The sequence below is a fragment of the Heptranchias perlo genome, chromosome 41 (assembly GCF_035084215.1).
Source record: "Heptranchias perlo isolate sHepPer1 chromosome 41, sHepPer1.hap1, whole genome shotgun sequence".
NCBI classification, from domain to species: Eukaryota; Metazoa; Chordata; class Chondrichthyes; order Hexanchiformes; family Hexanchidae; genus Heptranchias; species Heptranchias perlo.
This window is the reverse complement of record NC_090365.1, coordinates 4,199,310-4,217,596: the sequence shown is the minus strand read 5'-3', so window position 1 is coordinate 4,217,596 and position 18,287 is coordinate 4,199,310. Positions and strand designations below refer to the sequence as shown.

The 18,287-nt window shown below is 44.2% G+C and overlaps 1 protein-coding gene across 4 annotated transcripts in view; it reads left to right on the top strand.

Annotated features, from left to right (window-relative positions):
* Positions 1-18,287, top strand: part of sipa1l3 (signal-induced proliferation-associated 1 like 3) — a 192,572-nt gene that overhangs the window by 137,014 nt on the left and 37,271 nt on the right. For all 4 annotated transcript variants that reach the window (XM_067974935.1, XM_067974937.1, XM_067974936.1 and 1 more), the window contains 3 exons: positions 8,091-8,218; positions 12,207-12,325; positions 13,616-14,076. In XM_067974935.1, coding sequence (XP_067831036.1) covers positions 8,091-8,218; positions 12,207-12,325; positions 13,616-14,076 — 708 coding nt within the window. The remainder of the gene's footprint in view (positions 1-8,090; positions 8,219-12,206; positions 12,326-13,615; positions 14,077-18,287) is intronic.

The following is an 18,287-nucleotide window of genomic DNA, read 5'->3' as shown; positions in this document are numbered from 1 at the left end:
CAGAGTTTATAATAATGCAGCTAAAATTATATTCCAAGAGTGAGGTGGTGAACACAGTATGATAGCAGGCATTTAACTATTGGTTGGAATTTGTATCGCCTATGCTAACTTAAAATGGTTGTACATACAGTCATCTGCTAAATAGATTTTAATACTGTTAACAGACCTGAAACTATTGGGCCCAACAGCTGACTTTAATGCATACAGGGCTGTGCACGTGGTACTGTAACTTGAGTCTTGGTTAATGGTTCTCTTGTCATAGCTTCGTTATGACCCTGTGGTTGGAAAGCTCCCAAGTAGCACATTCCAACAAGGGCAAACGGCATTGACCCTTTACATTTGACTGCTTGTGCCGAGATGTGTGCGCAGAAATTAAAATAGCCCATAATATTTTGATCAAAAAAATAACATGCAGGTATGATGCAAACACAGATTGAAGAAACTGTACACCATTGTTCCAGTGAAACTTCAGAGCACTGGATTAGACACAAGAGTTTAGACGATTTACAATGAGACAATCCCCTAGAGGGGAACGCTATTGTACATATAGGGTTTCTACACTGGATAGCATTATCTCAATTGGGTATTCCATGTATTGTTAAGAATTTTCTGTTCCTCGTCTTTTGGAGCAAGCTATGCCAAAATAAGAAAAGCCCCAGATGGCAGAGGCTTTCATAAAAATTTGAGATGCCATTCTTTTATTTTAAAATGCATTTGCGTTTCCAAGTCGGTGGCTGTGCTGGAGAGGGGGCCCTTTATCAGTTGGTGCCAAGTAGCATGAAATTCAAGGTAGCTTTGTGTTGCCTCTTGTTCTGATTTTGGAAATGGAAGAATGTGTATATATTAAAAAAAAAGGAAATAAATGATGTAGCACATTGGTGTACCCATGGTACTGTGCAACAGTAGGGTACAAGCTCCCTGTGCAGAGTTCCTGATCTTAGTCTTTATTAAGAACTCTAGTAGGAGAAAATCCCATCAACTGTTGGGTCCTGTTACAGAGGAAGAAGAAACAGACTTGAAATCGATAGTGCCTTTCACAACCTCAGGTCATCCCAAAGCGCTTTACAACCAATGAAGTGTTTTTGAAGCGTAGTCACTGTTGTAATGTAAGAAATGCAGCAGCTAATTTGTGCACAGCAAGGTCCCATAAACGACCAGATAGTCTGTTTTAGTGATGTTGGTTACGGGATAAATATTGGCCAGGGCACCAGGAGAGCTTCCCTGCTCTTTGAATAGTGCCATGGGATAGACTGGGCCTCGGTTTAACGTCTCATCCAAAAGATGGCACCTAGATTATATGCTCTAGTCTCTGAAGTGGGGCTTGAACCCACAACCTTCTCACTCAGAGGTGAGAGTGCTACCCACTGAGCCAAGGATGACACTGCCAGCTGTTTGCCTGACAAAGACACTGGCAACTCTCATAAGGTATCACCTGTGTAGACAAAACTACGACAAATCTAAAATAATAGAAAATACCATAAATGTACAGTGTGTCCATCGGCTCCTAAAAAGAGAAAAGATGGGCTAACGTTTGAGGTTTAGACCCTTTGTCACTTGACAGTAGATCTGCACTTGAATTGGTAAGTCACCCTTCTCTTCAGATACTAACAGACCTGCCGTCACATCTATAATTGTGAAACACAGAGGGTAGAACTTTAACTTTACTTATCGGTGGGGTGATGTAGTCAACATGTCAGATTTACGTTTCAGACAACTGACTCATTCATTTGATTAAATTGCAAGATTTTTTTTATATTCCAATTTAAAAGCACCAAAGAAATCCTTCAGCCAGTTGCTTCTCTGTGGCAGGGTGTTAAATGAGAGTGTTGTTTATTTAGTGTAATCTTGAAGCCTTTGGACACTGTTCAGCACTGTGGCAGCTTGCAAGTACCCATTGTAAATTACAGTTCCTCAAACACCAAACTGGTTTTTCAAGTAACAAAAGAATTTCTAGCGCTGTATTGCGTGACTGATTCAGATTTGTTTTTGTTTACCCAACTATATGGAAATACCAATAATAAGAGTTAACCAATTAGGCATCTGAGGTTAAATATAGAATACGTTCGTAAGTGGCTGCTGATTTCAAACCGGCAAATTCAGGGGATTTTTACTTTAGGGTCATGCTGGAGGAAGCCAAAGCTGCCTGACGTAAAATAGTGGTATGCATGCCTATAGGGGGTACTTACATTCCAGAGCCGAGTGGAAATTACAGCTATTAATGATCAAGGCCTTGATGTTGATGAATTTTTCACATTTTTATTGTTACCCAAGATTTCCAGAGGTCACTGCACTTGCAAGTCCATACGTGAAGGAGGCTAGACAGCTGAGCTTATACATGTGGGTGGCATTATTTGTTGACAGGGCTGAGGTTATTCTTTAGCAAGGAGATTGGAACAAGCAGGGTGCTTGTTACGCACTGCAAAAGACCCCCTTGTATGCTTGGATCTACCTGCTCCATCTCCATAGCCTCCCTCCTCCCTATCTCTGTAACCTCCTTCAGCCCTACAACCCTCCGAGATCTCTGTGCTCCTCCAATTCTGGCCTTGTCCGTATCCCCGATTTTCATCACTCCACCATTGGCAGCCATGCCGTCAGCTGCCTAGGCCCCTCTCTCCTTTACTCCTTTTAAGACACTCCTTAAAACCTACCTCTTTGACTCTTTGGTTACCTGTCCTACTATCTTCTTATGTGGCTCAGTGTCAAATTTTGTCTGATAGCACTCCTATGAAGCGCCATGGGATGTTTTGCTATGTTAAAGGTGTTATATAAATGCAAGTTGTTGTTCATTGGTCCCAGGCGCGCTCGAGCTGTGTGATGAGGAAGGGGCCCTGGCCATCACTTAATTTGACTGGTGAAATGTGGGGCTCCATTTTAGCACCTGCGATCGGGTGCGTTCCTGGCGGGGGGGGGTGGGGCTACGAAAATCGGGGATTCCCGGGGCGAGTCAGGAGCCCGCATGTGGGACTCCCGCCGGCAATTAAAGCCGGCGGGGTGTCACTTAAAGTATTTTGGTATTTCAGGTCGTTTACAGACCTGATTAACGAGATATTTTAGGAGGGTTGGGATTTTACAAACAACTGGGACTGTTTCCCGTACTGAGGGAAACACTCCCAGTTCAAATGGACGTGTGGCAGCTGCAAAGGTCCATTTGACAGGTGGTCGGGGGAGGGGGGGGGGGAGAGAGAGAGAGGGGAGACCGGGGAGACCCTCACTCATTGCAGGAGGCCACTCTGTCACTTTGGACAAAGTTTGGCCTCCACCACCCTCCTCCTGACAATCAAATTCACCAACTTGCACACTTACCCCGGTGTCCAGACACATGTACCTATCGTGCGGACCTCCTCAGATATACATCTTCCAGATGGGGGCCGCCGTAGCTGCAGTCATGACCCCCTCGGAGGGCGAACAGCATCACCAGCCACGCCGTCCACCTCTGACACGTGGAGCTCCACAGCACAGTGCTGTGACACATCCACCTGCACAGCTGGAGGGAGGGCAACCGCAGAGAGAGATTCGTCGCAGAGGGCACTACCCTCGCCACAGGGTCCACAGACCGAGGCTCAGCTTCCTGGACCTCTGAGCAGCAGTGCACACGGAGGTTCAGAGTCACTCGACATGTAGCCGTGGACATCTGCAGCCTCCTTCATGCCGAGCTGCTCCCGGCTGGCCCGAGCACCATCTTCTTACCTGTCGCTGTCAAAGTCACTACTGCCCTCAACAAATTCTCCGCATCCTTCCAGGGTGCCACTGGGGACATCGCTGACGTCTGTCGTCTGCACAAAAGAGCCCTGCAAATACACCTACACCCACTCTGCAGTGACACAATGGGTGGCATCAGGTGTGGGTCTTCATTGTGATCCTCAGGAAAGGACATTATTGCACAAACCAGACAAGATTCACAAAGAAGAGGCAGTAGTGGTACCAATATAATATGTAATGTGAGTTCATCAGAAATTAAATAGAAGTAAAAACCATGACAAACCCTCAAACACCCTTGTGCATCCCCTTCATGCTCATGACACGTTTGCTTTACGCTCCCTACTGCACATATGTGATGCATGTCCTGTGGCTGCAGCACAGGTAGTGGCAGGTTGAGTGAGGCTGACTGTGAAAGAGATGCATGAGAGGGTGAGTATGAGATAGAGCCATGAGATTGTATGAGGATTGGGTTGAGTGGTAGTGGCGGGATGAGTACTGGCGAGGTGAGTAAGTTCAGGTAAGATGAGGATGAGGTTTGAGTGGGTGAGAGGGGTGATGTGACAGAGTAGTGTTGGCAGTGCAGAAAGAGATGTGGGGTGGGGGCGCTGATGTGGCAGACGGAGTGTAGGGGAATGAGTAAGTGTACTCACTTTGGCTGACCTACTTAGGTCATTGCAGCGCCTCCTGCACTGTATGCAGGTGCGCGTTATGTTGGTGGTGCAGGTGACCTCCTCTGCCACCTCGAGCCAGGCCTTGGTGGCAGAGGTAGGCCGCTTCCTCCCGCCCGTCGGGGGGAAGATCTCTGTCCTCCCCCTCCTCCTCACCCCATCCAATGATACCTGGAGTGCGGCATCATTAAACCTGGGAGCAGCCTTCCCCCGGGGCTGCTCCATGCTGTAATTTTTCCGATTTCTTGCAGCATCAGTCAGTGGAGGACTGCCCCTTTAAATCGAGCTCCTCCAGCCGACAGAGCTTACTGCGCATGCGCAGCCCGCCCGCCACGCAGCTTAGCAGCGGGGAACCCGGAACAAGAGGTAAGTGGATCCAATCAGCCTGCGATTGCGCGCGGGGCAGACTGATTTCGCCGGGCATGTTACCCACGCGCCCAATCGCCCGCCCCCCCCCCCCCCCCCCCCGCCGCGAACCCGCCGCCATGGTAATACCTCAAACAGAGTCTAATGATTGCTGTTTGTTGGAATTTTTGATTTAATGAAACATGTGCACGCAGCATTGTACAACATTAAAGTGAGTTCTGGTGAGCTGGGAGCGTCTGGTCCCTTCTTTGAGGATCCTACACTTAATAATTTTTTATTAAAAATCTTGAACCACTTTGGTTCTGTCCATTATGGATCAAATTTCCTGCATCCTGATAGAAAAAAGTAAAACTGCAGACCTATAATTTACCACAAATGGGAAAAATGCTCTTATGTTTGGAATCTTTCACAAACATACACACAAAAAGACTTTAATTTATATAGTGACTTTCATATCCTTAGGACATCCCAAAGCTCTTCACTGTCAAAAACAATTGCTTTTTGAGGTGTAGTCACTGTTATTTTGTAGGTAAGTGTGACAGCCAATTTATACACAGCTAGATCCAACAAATGTCGGTTGAGGTATCAATGTTAACCAGATACTGGGAGAACTCTCTTCTTCAAAAAGGTGCCATTGTATCTTTCACATCCACCTAAACGGGCAAATGGGGCTTTGGTTTAATGGCTGTCTCTAAAAGACATAATGCTGTACCTTTGGCATGAAAATTTCAGTGGGAGTGGCTGTCTGTTTCTAATTCAACTGCACCTCATCTATGGAGGCCGGACAATCAGGCGGGTGAAGTGGTGGAGCAGCTCTCTTTCAATCAGTCAATATGCGGTCGGATGCACCAGAATACTATGGGAATCCCAAACTGTTCTGCAGAATCCATTCCTCAGAATTTACATCCTCCAACTTGTTAGTAATAAATTCATATTGCTGCAATGTATGTTGGAACCACCCTTATACCTCCCGGCATGAGTTCAGCCTGTTGGGTAGAAACCTCCTTGCGCTGTGCGATGCATCTTGTAGTATGTTCGTGTAATCCGACTGGCAGGTGTGTGGTGGCACTGCTTGATGCATCTGATCTTCAGGCAGAGCTAGTATAGCGGCATAAATTGGGTGCCTCCCACAAAGGCTAGTCGGATAGCTGGTGCAATGGAGGTGCCCTTGTGAGGTAGACATTGAAGGTACTTTATATTAGGTGTGCCCCTGACCTCAACTATAATTGACCTGGAATTACTTGATGCAGACTCTGGGTCTGGAAAGTGTTCCATCCCTCAACTTGTGAAGAATAAATTCCCCAAAAAGGTGAGCTAGTCCTGCATTAAATGCTCACGTGTAGGCCATACAGCCCCTCGAGCCTGCTCTGTCATTCAGTTAGATCATGGCTGATCTTTGGACTCAATTTCACTTTCCCGTCCGATCCCCATATCTCTTGATTCCCCGAGAGTCCAAAAATCTATCGATCTCGGCCTTGAATATACTCAACGACTGAGCATCCACAGGCCTATGGGGTAGAGAATTCCAAATATTCACGACCCTCCGAGTGAAGAAATTCCTCCTCATTTCAGTCCCAAATGTCCGACCCCTTACCCTGAGACTATGCCCCCTAGTTCTAGACTCGCCAGCCAGGAGAAACACCCTCTCAGCATCTACCCTGTCAAACCCTCTTAGAATCTATACGTTTCGATGAGATCACCTCTCATTTTTCTAAACTCCAGAGAGTATAGGCCCATTTTGCTCAACCTTTCTTCATAGGACAACCCTCTCATCCCAGGAATCAATCTAGTGAACCTTCGTTGCACCGCCTCTAAGGCAAGTATATCCCTCGTTTGGTAAGGAGACCAAAACTGCACACAGTACTCCAGGTGTGGTCTCGTCATTTCTGTAAAGAAAGAGCTGCCCCATGTGATCATCACTAATTGTGTCCCTGCATGTGTGATATTCATAGTACTACAAAAAAAGTCATGTGGTGCCTTGTCTTAACATGGGGTGATGCAAGAAATTGAAAACACACAGAAAAACAAATTCCTTCCTGTTTGTCTTGTTTAACTTGATAACTTAAATTCCAATCTATGTACATGGTATTAGCAAAAGTTGTCCGAGGTTGTAAACAAGGCACCAAATTATAGGGTTGCCTCCTGCCTTGCTTGGAGTCTTTTTGAACTGATAAAAGTAGATTGTGTCTTGAGATAACGAGCAAAGCTGTGAATGCTGGAAATAAAAAAAAAACTGAAAATGCACAACAGGTCAAGTAATATCTGCAAAGAGAAGACAAGTGCATGTTGTGAGCGAGACCCTTCATCAGTACTCTGTTCTTGCATGTGGATTCTATTTTGGAACTGGAAATGTTCCTATAACAAAAGACCAATCCTACAGAGTAGTGGGACACTCCCATTCTGCCAAGTTCAGCCATGTGAGGAAGCACAAAGCAGATACCGGGCACTTCCCCAGATGAAGGGGGAGTTATCTCTGGGCTGTTGTGCATTACCCAAATGCCAGGTTCAGAGTGGCACGGAGACACCCCGGAACCAGATCATCACAGTTACTGCACGACCAGGAGATGCTGGGAAGAAAAACTGAGATGGGTTTTGGTCGGGGGGTGGGAGTTTAAAGTAGGAGTTAACCCTCAGAAAAACCATCCCGGTGATTGTAAAAGACTTGACATGCCATAATGCTTCATTGGTAGATTCCCTGCCTCATACCATACTTCAGTGATCTCTGCTGGCATTTGATGGGCAATGTCAAAGGTGGACGGTTATGAAGGGGAGAAAATAGAGCTATAAAAATGGCTGTTACCAAAGTTAAACTGTCTTATGCCTCTTGTGCTGAGAGGATTTTAAAGGTTACAGACGTTAATCTGGTATCAGGGTTAAACTTCATTAGACAGTGATTACTTCCAGTGTTGTTGCTGAATAGTGATCAGACTGTTTTGTACAGATTGTACTACAAAGAGACAATGGAATTACCTTCTGAAATGTTATACTGGCGAGCATATCTGCACTGAAGAAATTCTGATAATTTGGTCCATTCTCATTTTTGCTGTGCTGTTCTCCCCTCCTTCTTTCCACAGCCCTCACCCTAAAACGCTGACCTCATTCCCCAGGTGTATTTGCACTGAGAAGCGTAGGCTGAATGCAGTACTTGATGCTAGATCTCCCCATTAGATTCAATAGAACAGCTGGGCTCTTCAAATGAGGGGCTACTTTAGACTGTGGCGTATTCAAAATTAGTCAACTTATTAAAATGACTAATTCCTGGTGTATAAAATAAAACCTGGAATGCTAATTTTTCAGCATCTATTTAATGTTTTGACCCATCAACTGGAGCATGCCTTCTGCTTATTTCAATGACAGGTATGGAGGAGGCCAGCGTCCACTTCCACCGTACGAGCATCACAACAGAGATGACATGCTATCAAGTGGGGATTCTTCATCTGGAGGATTAACGAGCCAGGACAGCACAATAGAGCGAAATAAAAATGGTAATTTATGGTAGATAGTATGCACTTTTTACCCCTCCACATCGTGTGCCTCTGGTGGTGGGGGCAAACAGCTTTAATTTTCTCCTTCACCTCCTCCCCTAATAGTGTTGACTCTTGCAGGGTACAGTTCCATAGGCATCTGCAGCTCCCTGCTCCTTTGCCACTACCAGAGGAATTTCATAACCACCACAGCATAAATTCATAGTCATGATGTGGAGATGACGGTGATGGACTGGGGTGGACAAATGTAAGGACTTGCATGACACCAGGTTATAGTCCAACAGTTTTATTTTAAATCACAAGCTTTCGGAGCTTACCTCCTTCGTCACTCACCTGACGAAGGAGGTAAGCTCCGAAAGCTTGTGATTTAAAATAAAACTGTTGGACTATAACCTGGTGTCGTGCAAGTCCTTACATAAATTCATAGTGTATAAAATATAACCTGGGACACTAACTTTGCTAAATAAGGAGAAACTGTTTCCAGTGGTAGGAGGGTCAGTAACCAGAGGACACAGATTTAAGTTGATTAGCAAAAGAGCCAAAGGCGAAATGAGGAAACTTTTTTTTACGCGGAGAGGTGTTATGATCTGGAATGCACTGCCTGAAAGAGTGGTGGAAGCAGATTCAATAGTAACTTTCAAAAGGGAATTGGATAAATACTTGAAGGGGAAAAAAATTGTAGGGCTATGGGGAAAGAGCAGGGGAATGGGACTAATTGGAGAGCTCTTGCAAAGAGCCGGCACAGGCACGATGGGCCAAATGGCCTCCTCCTGTGCTGTACCTACTGTGATACAATTTCAATCCATTTGCATCAATGAGACCAACTATTTAGTATGGGCAAATTCTTTCCTGGTTAGCTAATAGTCAAAGCTGACCAAATAAAAACCCAACACAAAATGAGAACAAAAAGTGGAATTCTTTTCAAAAATGTAATATTCTGGGATGGGGTGCGCTGGGTGTCACAGTGGGTTAGCTAACCATTAGCCGCTGTTCTTTCACCTCTGGGACCTGGGTTTGAATCTAGTCCAGACTCGTGGAATAACTGTTGCCTTTGTTTGTTGACTGTAAAGGATCTGTGAGATAAGTTTGGCAGTCTTTTTTATTCGTTCATGGGATGTGGGCGTGGCTGGCAAGGCCAGCATTTATTGCCCATCCCTAATTGCCCTTGAGAAGGTGGTGGTGAGCCGCCTTCTTGAACCGCTGCAGTCCGTGTGGTGAAGGTTCTCCCACAGTGCTGTTAGGTAGCGAGTTCCAGAATTTTGACCCAGCGACGATGTAGGAACGGCGATATATTTCCAAGTCAGGATGGTGTGTGACTTGGAGGGGAACGTGCAGGTGGTGTTGTTCCCATGTGCCTGCTGCCCTTGTCCTTCTAGGTAGTTGAGTCTCAACTTGGTCTTCTGACGTTGACCCAAGGCCGTGTAGGCAGAGCTGCTAATGTTGGACAAAGCCTGGTTGTGTTTTTAATCTGGCATGCTAGGAGTTGTACAAGGTGCTACAGTAGGGGCGAAGAGCTTTTACTGCTGCTGTAGAGATTAGAGGATAGCTCCATGTTCATAGCGTTCTGTTCCACAGCATTCTTTTATCTTTCAGTAAGAGGAATCACTTGCAAACCCAGCCAAGCGGGCTGTGGAGAGAGGAAAGAAGAACATGACTGTTTCAGCTTAACACTTTTTTAATTAATTTGTTTTTAGTGCAAGGCAATGCCTCGGGCAAATAAAAATCTCTTACCTAAGATTTGTCCAATATTGGCAGCTCTGTCTATATGTCATATAAAACCAGTGGGTGTTTAATAGGATACCTTAATTAGAAAGTGCCAGGGTTGGATGAATGTGGGTCAGTGGCCCCGGTTTATGGGGAAACGGTTTATTGAGGGATGTCTGAAGGACGGGCAGAATGAGTTTCATTGCTAGAGAGCTTTTCATAAAGCTTGGAAAAAAATATAGGCCCCATTTTAAAGTACAGTTACAAGCACAATTGTGAGGCTTTGCAGAGATAAACAAGCCCAGTCTGTCAACAGCAGCTTTAGCTGAAAAGACCACTGTACTGGAATCTTTTCAGTACTCTACTTATTTTTGAATTGTAAACAATTTTACAACACCAAGTTATAGTCCAGCAATTTTATTTTAAATTCACAAGCTTTCGGAGGCTACCTCCTTCCTCAGGTGAACGATGTGGATTTTTGAATTAGCAACCACAAGAGAATGTTGTGTTTAGTCATTTCATTTCCATCCCCCCTTATCCCTACATCTTTTTACTTGAAGTAAGCGTTATAACCGAGTTAGATTTAAGGAAGGATTTGTTTTGTATTCTATTGCAGCTCTTTGGTTTTAATTAAACAATAACATCTGAGCGGGCAGCTGTGTTTAAACTGTTAATGACTGTAGAACATCAGACCTTTCAGAAGCTCTCTTGCTGCTCATGTTGTTGGCAGTGGGTAAAACTGATCTTGTCTGTTGTGTGGGGGTTTTTGTAGAGATGCTTTTTCTCTTTTTTAAAAAAAATACAGAGATTACGTTTTTGTCTTAAATTAATCCTGATGGAACTGTGTGTGGCCCATGTGTTGCGATGTCTGCGAAAGCTGCTTATACCTCCCCTCGTACTGCTGAGGCTAGAGCTGGTGAAATACCCTTGACTTCCCCTCCAGCTGCACAATGACCTTAACCCCTTAATTGCCAGTCCTAATTATACTTGCTCCGTTTGTTGATGTGTTCCATTACGGCTGTTCTTTTGCTTAAATTTTACTCCCCCACACCCCTTGAAAACAGTAATTCGCCATTCCACTGGTGTTGACAGCCCTACAATACCTTGCTGTTTTTAATGTGTGGTGCAAGACTGTGAATGTTCACAGCTGCTCAACTGGGAGGGCTGCGGGTGCAATCACCTGACCATCCTCACTTAGTTGATCTCAGCCAGAGTGGCAGAAAAAGCACCAAAGTCACCCTTGGCACCCAAGAGTTAAGGAGGGGAAAATGAGTCAGAAAAGTAAGCAAGTGTGGACATTAGGTGAGAACATAGGAACAGGAGTAGGCCATTCAGCCCTTTGAGCCTGTTCCACCATTAAATGGCTGATCTATACCTCAATTCCATTTACCCGTCTTTGCTCCATAACCCTTGATGCCCTTACCTAACAAAAATCTTATCGATCTCAGTCTTGAAAATATTAATTGACCCTTTTGGGGGAGGGAGTTCCAGACTTCGACTACCCTTTGTGTGGAAAAAGTGCTTCACACCAGATTCTCTAGATCACTTCTAAATTGCTAGCCTCTAATTTTAAGATTACGTCCCCTTGTTCTCAATTCCCACACCAGAGGAAATAGTTTATTCTGTATCTAATCCTATCGAATCCCATTTATTATTTTAAAAACCTCGATTCGATCAACCCTCAACCTTCTAAACTCAAGGGAATACAAGCCAAGTTTATGCAACCTGTCCTTATGATTTAACTCTTTAAGCCCTGGTCACATTCTGGTGAATCTGCACTGCACCCCCTCCAAAGCCAGTATATCTTTCTTGGGATTGGGTGCCCAAAATTGAACGCAGTACTCCAGATGGGGTCTGACCAAGGATCTGAACAACTGCAGCATAACTTCCTCACTTGTGTTCCAACCCCCTGTGATATGTTCCTCCATTAAATAGCCTCCCAACTCTCATGGTTTGAGCTCACACATCATGAATGATCACTTGGATGATAGCGGGCATCCAGCACCCATGGAACCGTAGCTTAGCAGAAGTCGATGTCATCATAAGAGGAGAGGAAAAAGACGACCAAATTGGCCCGAAAAAACACTATACGGGGAGCCGAATGGATTCACCACTTCAGTGTCCTGTTCCTGGCTACTCTCTGTGCAGCTGAATCATTTTCAGTTGGGAAGAGCAAAAGAAGCCATTGCAGCTTTGTGGAGTTGGTGGTAATCTGCCTTTTTTGCAAGCTATTTGTGTTAATAAGGTGTTACTATAATTAAAAATTGTAACTCTTTAATTTCAGAGCCTTTGTGGCATGTACCAACAGCATCTAAAGTTTATTCAGCCTCCGGAAACAGTATCAATAAGCGTCTCCCTAGACAAGAGCTAGCAGGCAAGGATTCCCCCAACAGGCATCCCAAAGTAAGTCTCATTATTTCTGTAGTCTGACTACATGTGTCCTGTCAAACCATTCTCTATCTGACATGTTCTGCAAAACCCAATGCCATTGTCAACTGCGTTAAATGATATCACATTCTCTTTGGTATGATCCTCTTAGCAGAGAACATGGCTATATCTGAAGAACAAGGTGTCAGCTGTGGCTCAGTTGGTAGCACTCTCGCCGCTGAGTCAGAAGGTCATGGGTTCAAGTCCCGGTCCAGAGACTTAAACACAAAATCTAGGCTGACACTTCAGTGCAGTACTGAGGGAGTACTGCACTGTTGGAGGTGCCGTCTTTCGGAAGGGACATTAAACCGAGGCCCCGTCTTCCCTCTCGGGGACGTAAAAGATCCCATGGCACTATTTGAAGAAGTACAGGGGAGTTCTCCCGGCGTCATGGCCAACATTTATTCCTCAACCGACATCACATTTTTAAAACAAAAACAAATTATCTGACCATTATCACATTGCTGTTTGTGGGATCTTGCCGTGCATTTCCCTACATTACAATAGTGACTACACTTCAAAAAGTACTTCATTGGCTGAAAAGCGCCTTTGGACGTCCTGAGGTTGTAAAAAGCACTGTATAAATGCAAGTCTTTTTTTCTTTATTTTTTTCATCCCCTTCTCTTCTCTCCTGAAGGCTCTGATTCTTGCAGGGGTGTGATTCTAAGATCACTGCTGCCCAAATCTGCCCCCAAGTAGCCCGTGTGTTACCCTGTACAATGAATATTGAAAGACTATTTGGACTCTGAGGGCATTGCTAATTCTGTCCTTAACTGATATACACACATGCTTTTCACCAATAATCACTTGATAGCAGTTGGAGTCCTAACGAATAAACCTGGGTATGGGTGCTAATTCCATCCCAGCACCTTCTTGGTCTGCAAGACTTAGTTCCACACCATGCAGTACATTAACTGAGTCATAAACCAATCCATCCTAGGTCATAAATCTGATTGTGATTTTATACATCCACACTTCTCCCGAAACTGCAGTCACTCTGCTAAAGAATTTGTGATAAAATCCGATGTCGTTCTTTAAGCTCTTGGAGCTGTCGTCTGGGGTTTTCCGCTCCCCTGCTCACCGGCCCGCAATTCGCCACCCGCTCACTTTAATCAACTTAAAATCGCAGCTGGCGAGCAGGGAAATGGAAAGCCCTGTCCTTTATCTTGAAGCTGAAATAGTTGTCTGTTAGGCTGTCTACATTGAGTCTTCTCCAAAGGCACTGTTTGCGGCTCTGATTCTAATTCTGTGTCATCTTCTTAACAGGGCGATGCCCATTACTCAAGCCAGTCAAGTAGTAATACTCTGTCCAGCAATGCCTCCAGCAGCCACAGTGATGAAAAATGGTTTGACAACATGGAGCATATGGAGGTCGACCTTGAGGCCTCTGTGAAAGGAGCATCCAGTGACAGCGGGATTGACACCACCCTTTATGCATCCAGTCCATTTGCTTCAGCCACAGCAGCAGCCAAATCTGCGAGACCAGCACCTCGGAGAGATAAACCCCAGAAACCGATGCAGACCTCAGCCACCTACTGTGGACTGCAGGACTACAGCAACCGGGCATTAGACCGGACACCACCTTACATGGAGAGGAGGAGAGAGTCATCACCAGCACTGAACACTAACGGACAAAACAAAGGATATAGGATGAAAATCTGCGGTCCTTCTAACAGCATCAACACTAGCTTCTGTATGAGTAGCGGCAGTGAGAACATGCACCCAAGGTAAAAGGAACCTTTTTTCTATCTGAACCTTTTATAAGAAATAAAAGCACAAAATGCTGGAAAGTGAGTAAAGACACTGCCTGGATACAGAGCAGAAGGGCCAGGGCTCAGTTCCTGAGTTTGCTGATCTCAATCGAGGGGCTTCACTTAGGCCCCCAGCTTGGAAGACAAAAAATTAGCCAAGGCCCCCACTTCTGATTGCTTTCTAACGACCCATCCTACGTGGATAATGCGCAGATAAGATCGAGCTTGGCTTAGACGCCTTTGGTGGTAAAACAGCCCGTCGATGTTCACCATCTAGACCTGGAGTGAAGAATGGCCACTTGCGCGAGGTGTTAGTGAGGGATGTGGAGATATTAATAAATGTTTGATTCACGTGGGTGTTAGAAAGCATAGAGAGACCTTGGATATTGGTTGGTCAACGATATAATTGCATGGCCTGTGGAAGGTGTGGGCCTGGATGACCTTTTCTCATTCCTGGCTTTCTTATGCTCTTATAAGGATAAGCTCGTGCATCATAAGCAGTCACCTGAATCCAAAGGCTAGATTTCCTTAAACACATTTTTCTTTTGCCAGCTGTGGCAGTCAGATGGCTGCATGTCCTTGAAGCATGAGGATGTTGGCAGGAGGGTTAATACCTTGTGATGTGGAAAAAAGTCTGGTAATTACAAAGAAAATACATCGCCCAGTACGTGTTCTGTGGAGAATATTCAATATCTGGGTATCACGGTGATTTAATCGAGAGACTCAGTTAATCTAAATTATGAGTAAAACTTATTGAACCACAGGGTCAGATTACAGCCCTGTAATTCGCTACCAGTGTCTGTTTATATAGTGCATTGCTTCAGTTTTAATTGAATTTTATTCTGCTTTTGATCAATTTTGTGCCAACAGTGATTGGACTTTGCTGTATTTCCTTGTCCTTTGTGACTAAAAACCATTGTCTGGCTTACAGATATAAAGTTTAAAATGACTGCCATATATTTTCGTAAAGTAAGCTTTGGAATTGTGACATGATTTTCTTTATAGAATCATAGAAAGTTACGACACAGAAGGAGGCCATTCGGCCTATCAAGTCCTTGCCGGCCGAAAAAGAGCTATCCATCTTAATCTAAATTTCCAGCACTTGGTCCATAGTCCTGTAGGTTACAGCACTTCAAGTGCACATCCAAGTACTTTTTAAATGAGTTGAGAGTTTCTGCCTCTACCACCCTCTGGGTGAAAAAATTTCTCCCCAGCTCCCTTTTAATCCTTCTACCAATTGCTTTAAAGCTATGCCCCCTGGTCACTGACCCCTCTGCTAAGGGAAATAGGTCCTCCGTATCCACTCTACCTAGGCCCCTCATAATTTTATACACCTTAATTAAATCACCCCTCAGCCTCCTCTGTTCCAATGAAAACAACCCCAGCCTATCCAATCTTTCCTCATAGCTAAAGTTCTCCAGTCTTGGGAACATCCTCGTCAATCTCCTCTGTACCCTCTCTAGTGCAATCACATCCTTCCTGTAATGTGGTGACCAGAACTGTACGCAGTACTCAAGCTGTGGCCTAACTAATGTTATATACAGTTCTAGCATAACCTCCCTGCTCTTCTATTATATGCCTCAGCTAATAAAGGAAAGTATTCCTTATGTCTTCTTAACCACCTTATCTACCTGTCCTGCTACCTTCGGGGATCAGTGGACATGCACTCCAAAGTTCCTCTGTTCCTCGAAACCTCTCAATATCCTCCCATTTATTGTGTATTCCCTTGTCTTGTTTGGCCTCTCCAAATGCATTACCTCTCACTTCTCGGATTGAATTCCATTTGCCACTTTTCTGCCCACCTGACCAGTCCATTGATATCTTCCTGTAGTCGACAGCTTTCCTCCTCACTATAAGCCACATGGCCAATTTTTGTATCATCTGCAAACTTCTTAATCATGCTCCTTTACATTTAGGTCTAAATCATATATACCACAAAAAGCAAGGGACCTAGTACTGAACCCTGTGGAACCCCACTGGAAACAGCCTTCCAGTCACAAAAACACCCGTCGACCCTTACCCTTTGCTTCCTGCCACTGAGCCAATTTTGGATCCAACTTGCCACTTTCTCTTGGATCCATATTAAGTTTTTTTTGATGGCAGCAGATGTCAGGGTGAGCACTGGCCAACACTTTTTGTAATTGATATCCGTCTTAAAGGTTTATTCGTTGTAACATAACGATTACAAGTTTACCAATTTGGTCAGCAGTTAATTATTGGGAAATGTTATTTATATAGTGTAATGGGTTAACTGGCCTGTCATTTAAAGAAAGAAAGACTTGCATTTATATAACGCCTTTCATGATTTCAGGACACCCCAAAGCGCATTAAAGCCAGTGAAGTACTTTTGAAGTGTAGTTGCTGCTGTAATGTGGGAAACTCGACAGCCAATTTGCGCACAGCAAGGTCCAACAAGCAGCAATGAGATAATGACCAGATAATCTATTTTAGTGATGTTGGTTGAGGGATAAATATTAGCCAGGACTTTACCATCTACTAGTGGTGTGGTGCTAGTTTGTTCAAATCCTATTCTACTGAAAAATGGGATGGTTTGGCGAATGTTGGTCTTTAGTTTATTAACTAGCATACAAGGAGACTGAAAAATGCAACTAGATTGAGCTAGTTTGACCATAATCTTGCAAGACCAGATTTGAGAAAGCTATGCTTGGAATTGTAGGTACAAAATCATTCTACTGTTCCATTTATTGAAGCACTCATGCTCTATGCTGCCATGTAGCCTTGCAAGCAGTAGACTTTTAAAATTCGCCCTGACTTTAAAGCCAAAGTTATAAATCTTAATTGACTACATTGGCCAAAGCAATTGCAAGGTTGATGCCTCTGCCATGATCAGCAACTGTTCCAGTGATGATGAGGTACATTAAATCTTTTCTATGCACTTCAGGTTATTGGCTAAATCTATGGCCTCATCCAGTGGAATGATTCATTTGAGGAGTTGGGAAGGGGCATTGTTGTTTAGGCAATTAATTGTAAACTATAACATAAAGTCTGGGGTTCAACATTTAAAATGTTATGCTTTGTATAATTAAAAAATAAGAATTCATTGTGAACAATTTATTTAAGAATTTTATTTTAAAAGCTATGTTTTTTTTGCAAGACCAGACTATTGACCTGTATTTGAGTAAACAGGGGTTTAGCCCTCCAGCTCTGGCCTGCCTTGCATCCCCCCTTTTCCTCTGCCCTAGCATTCAATTGTTTTGGCTGTATTCTCCCCAAACCCCTCTACTACTTCCCTCTCCGCCTTTAAAAGGCTCCTCAAAACCTATCTTTTCGACGATGCTTTTGGTCATCTCACCTAACCATTCTGATGCTCAACATCCGTTCTGTTTTGATGGATTTCGACATTACAGGTGTGATATAAATACTAATTGTTGCGCTGACTGATGTACAAATGGAGAGTGAACTTGGGCTGTGTTAGCGCCGGTTTTGACTTCACTTCAACCCTACAGTTATAGTATCAATCCAGCTTGAATTTGCGAGTCAGGACCTGACCTGACCCGACCCTGGAGTGAAGCAAAACGAGACTCTCTGGAGGAGGGAGTCTCACTCCATTTCATTTGAGTCACTTCAAACCCAATTTACGCTACACAAGCTTAGCATTGGTACTAAGTTGAAACCATTTCACACCAATGCTAAACTTGTAGTGTGAATGCACCCTAAATAATCTTCTAGCTTAATTTGTTATTTCCAATATACTATGTTCCAGTAAACAGCATGCTGGTCTTTCCCTAGCAAGGCCAGAATGCTGGGGGGGGTTTACTATTTTTTTTTAAAGTGGAAACATTTATAAACTATTCAAAGTGTTAATCTGCTGTGTGTGTTTTAGCGTAAACTACATCACAATAGATCAATTTTAAAAGACCTCTCCTGTTTTCTAACACCAAGCCTGCCTTACACAAAATTGGTCATTCATTTGACAGCAGCTTTAAGCTCTAAAAGTCTGCTTTCAAATGGAACGAAGGCTGCATGGACTAACTTCACTGGGAGTCCTGGATGGATGACATTCACAATATCTCTTTGGCCTGATCGTCACCCCGAGTTTCCAGAGTTCTGAGGCTCATTTTCTGAATTTGTTGCCAACACTTCTGTTCTTGTTGCATCTAATGTCGCTGAATAACTGCCTGTGTGTACTCAACTGTTGAGTCACATGGCAGTGATTCCACCTTTAG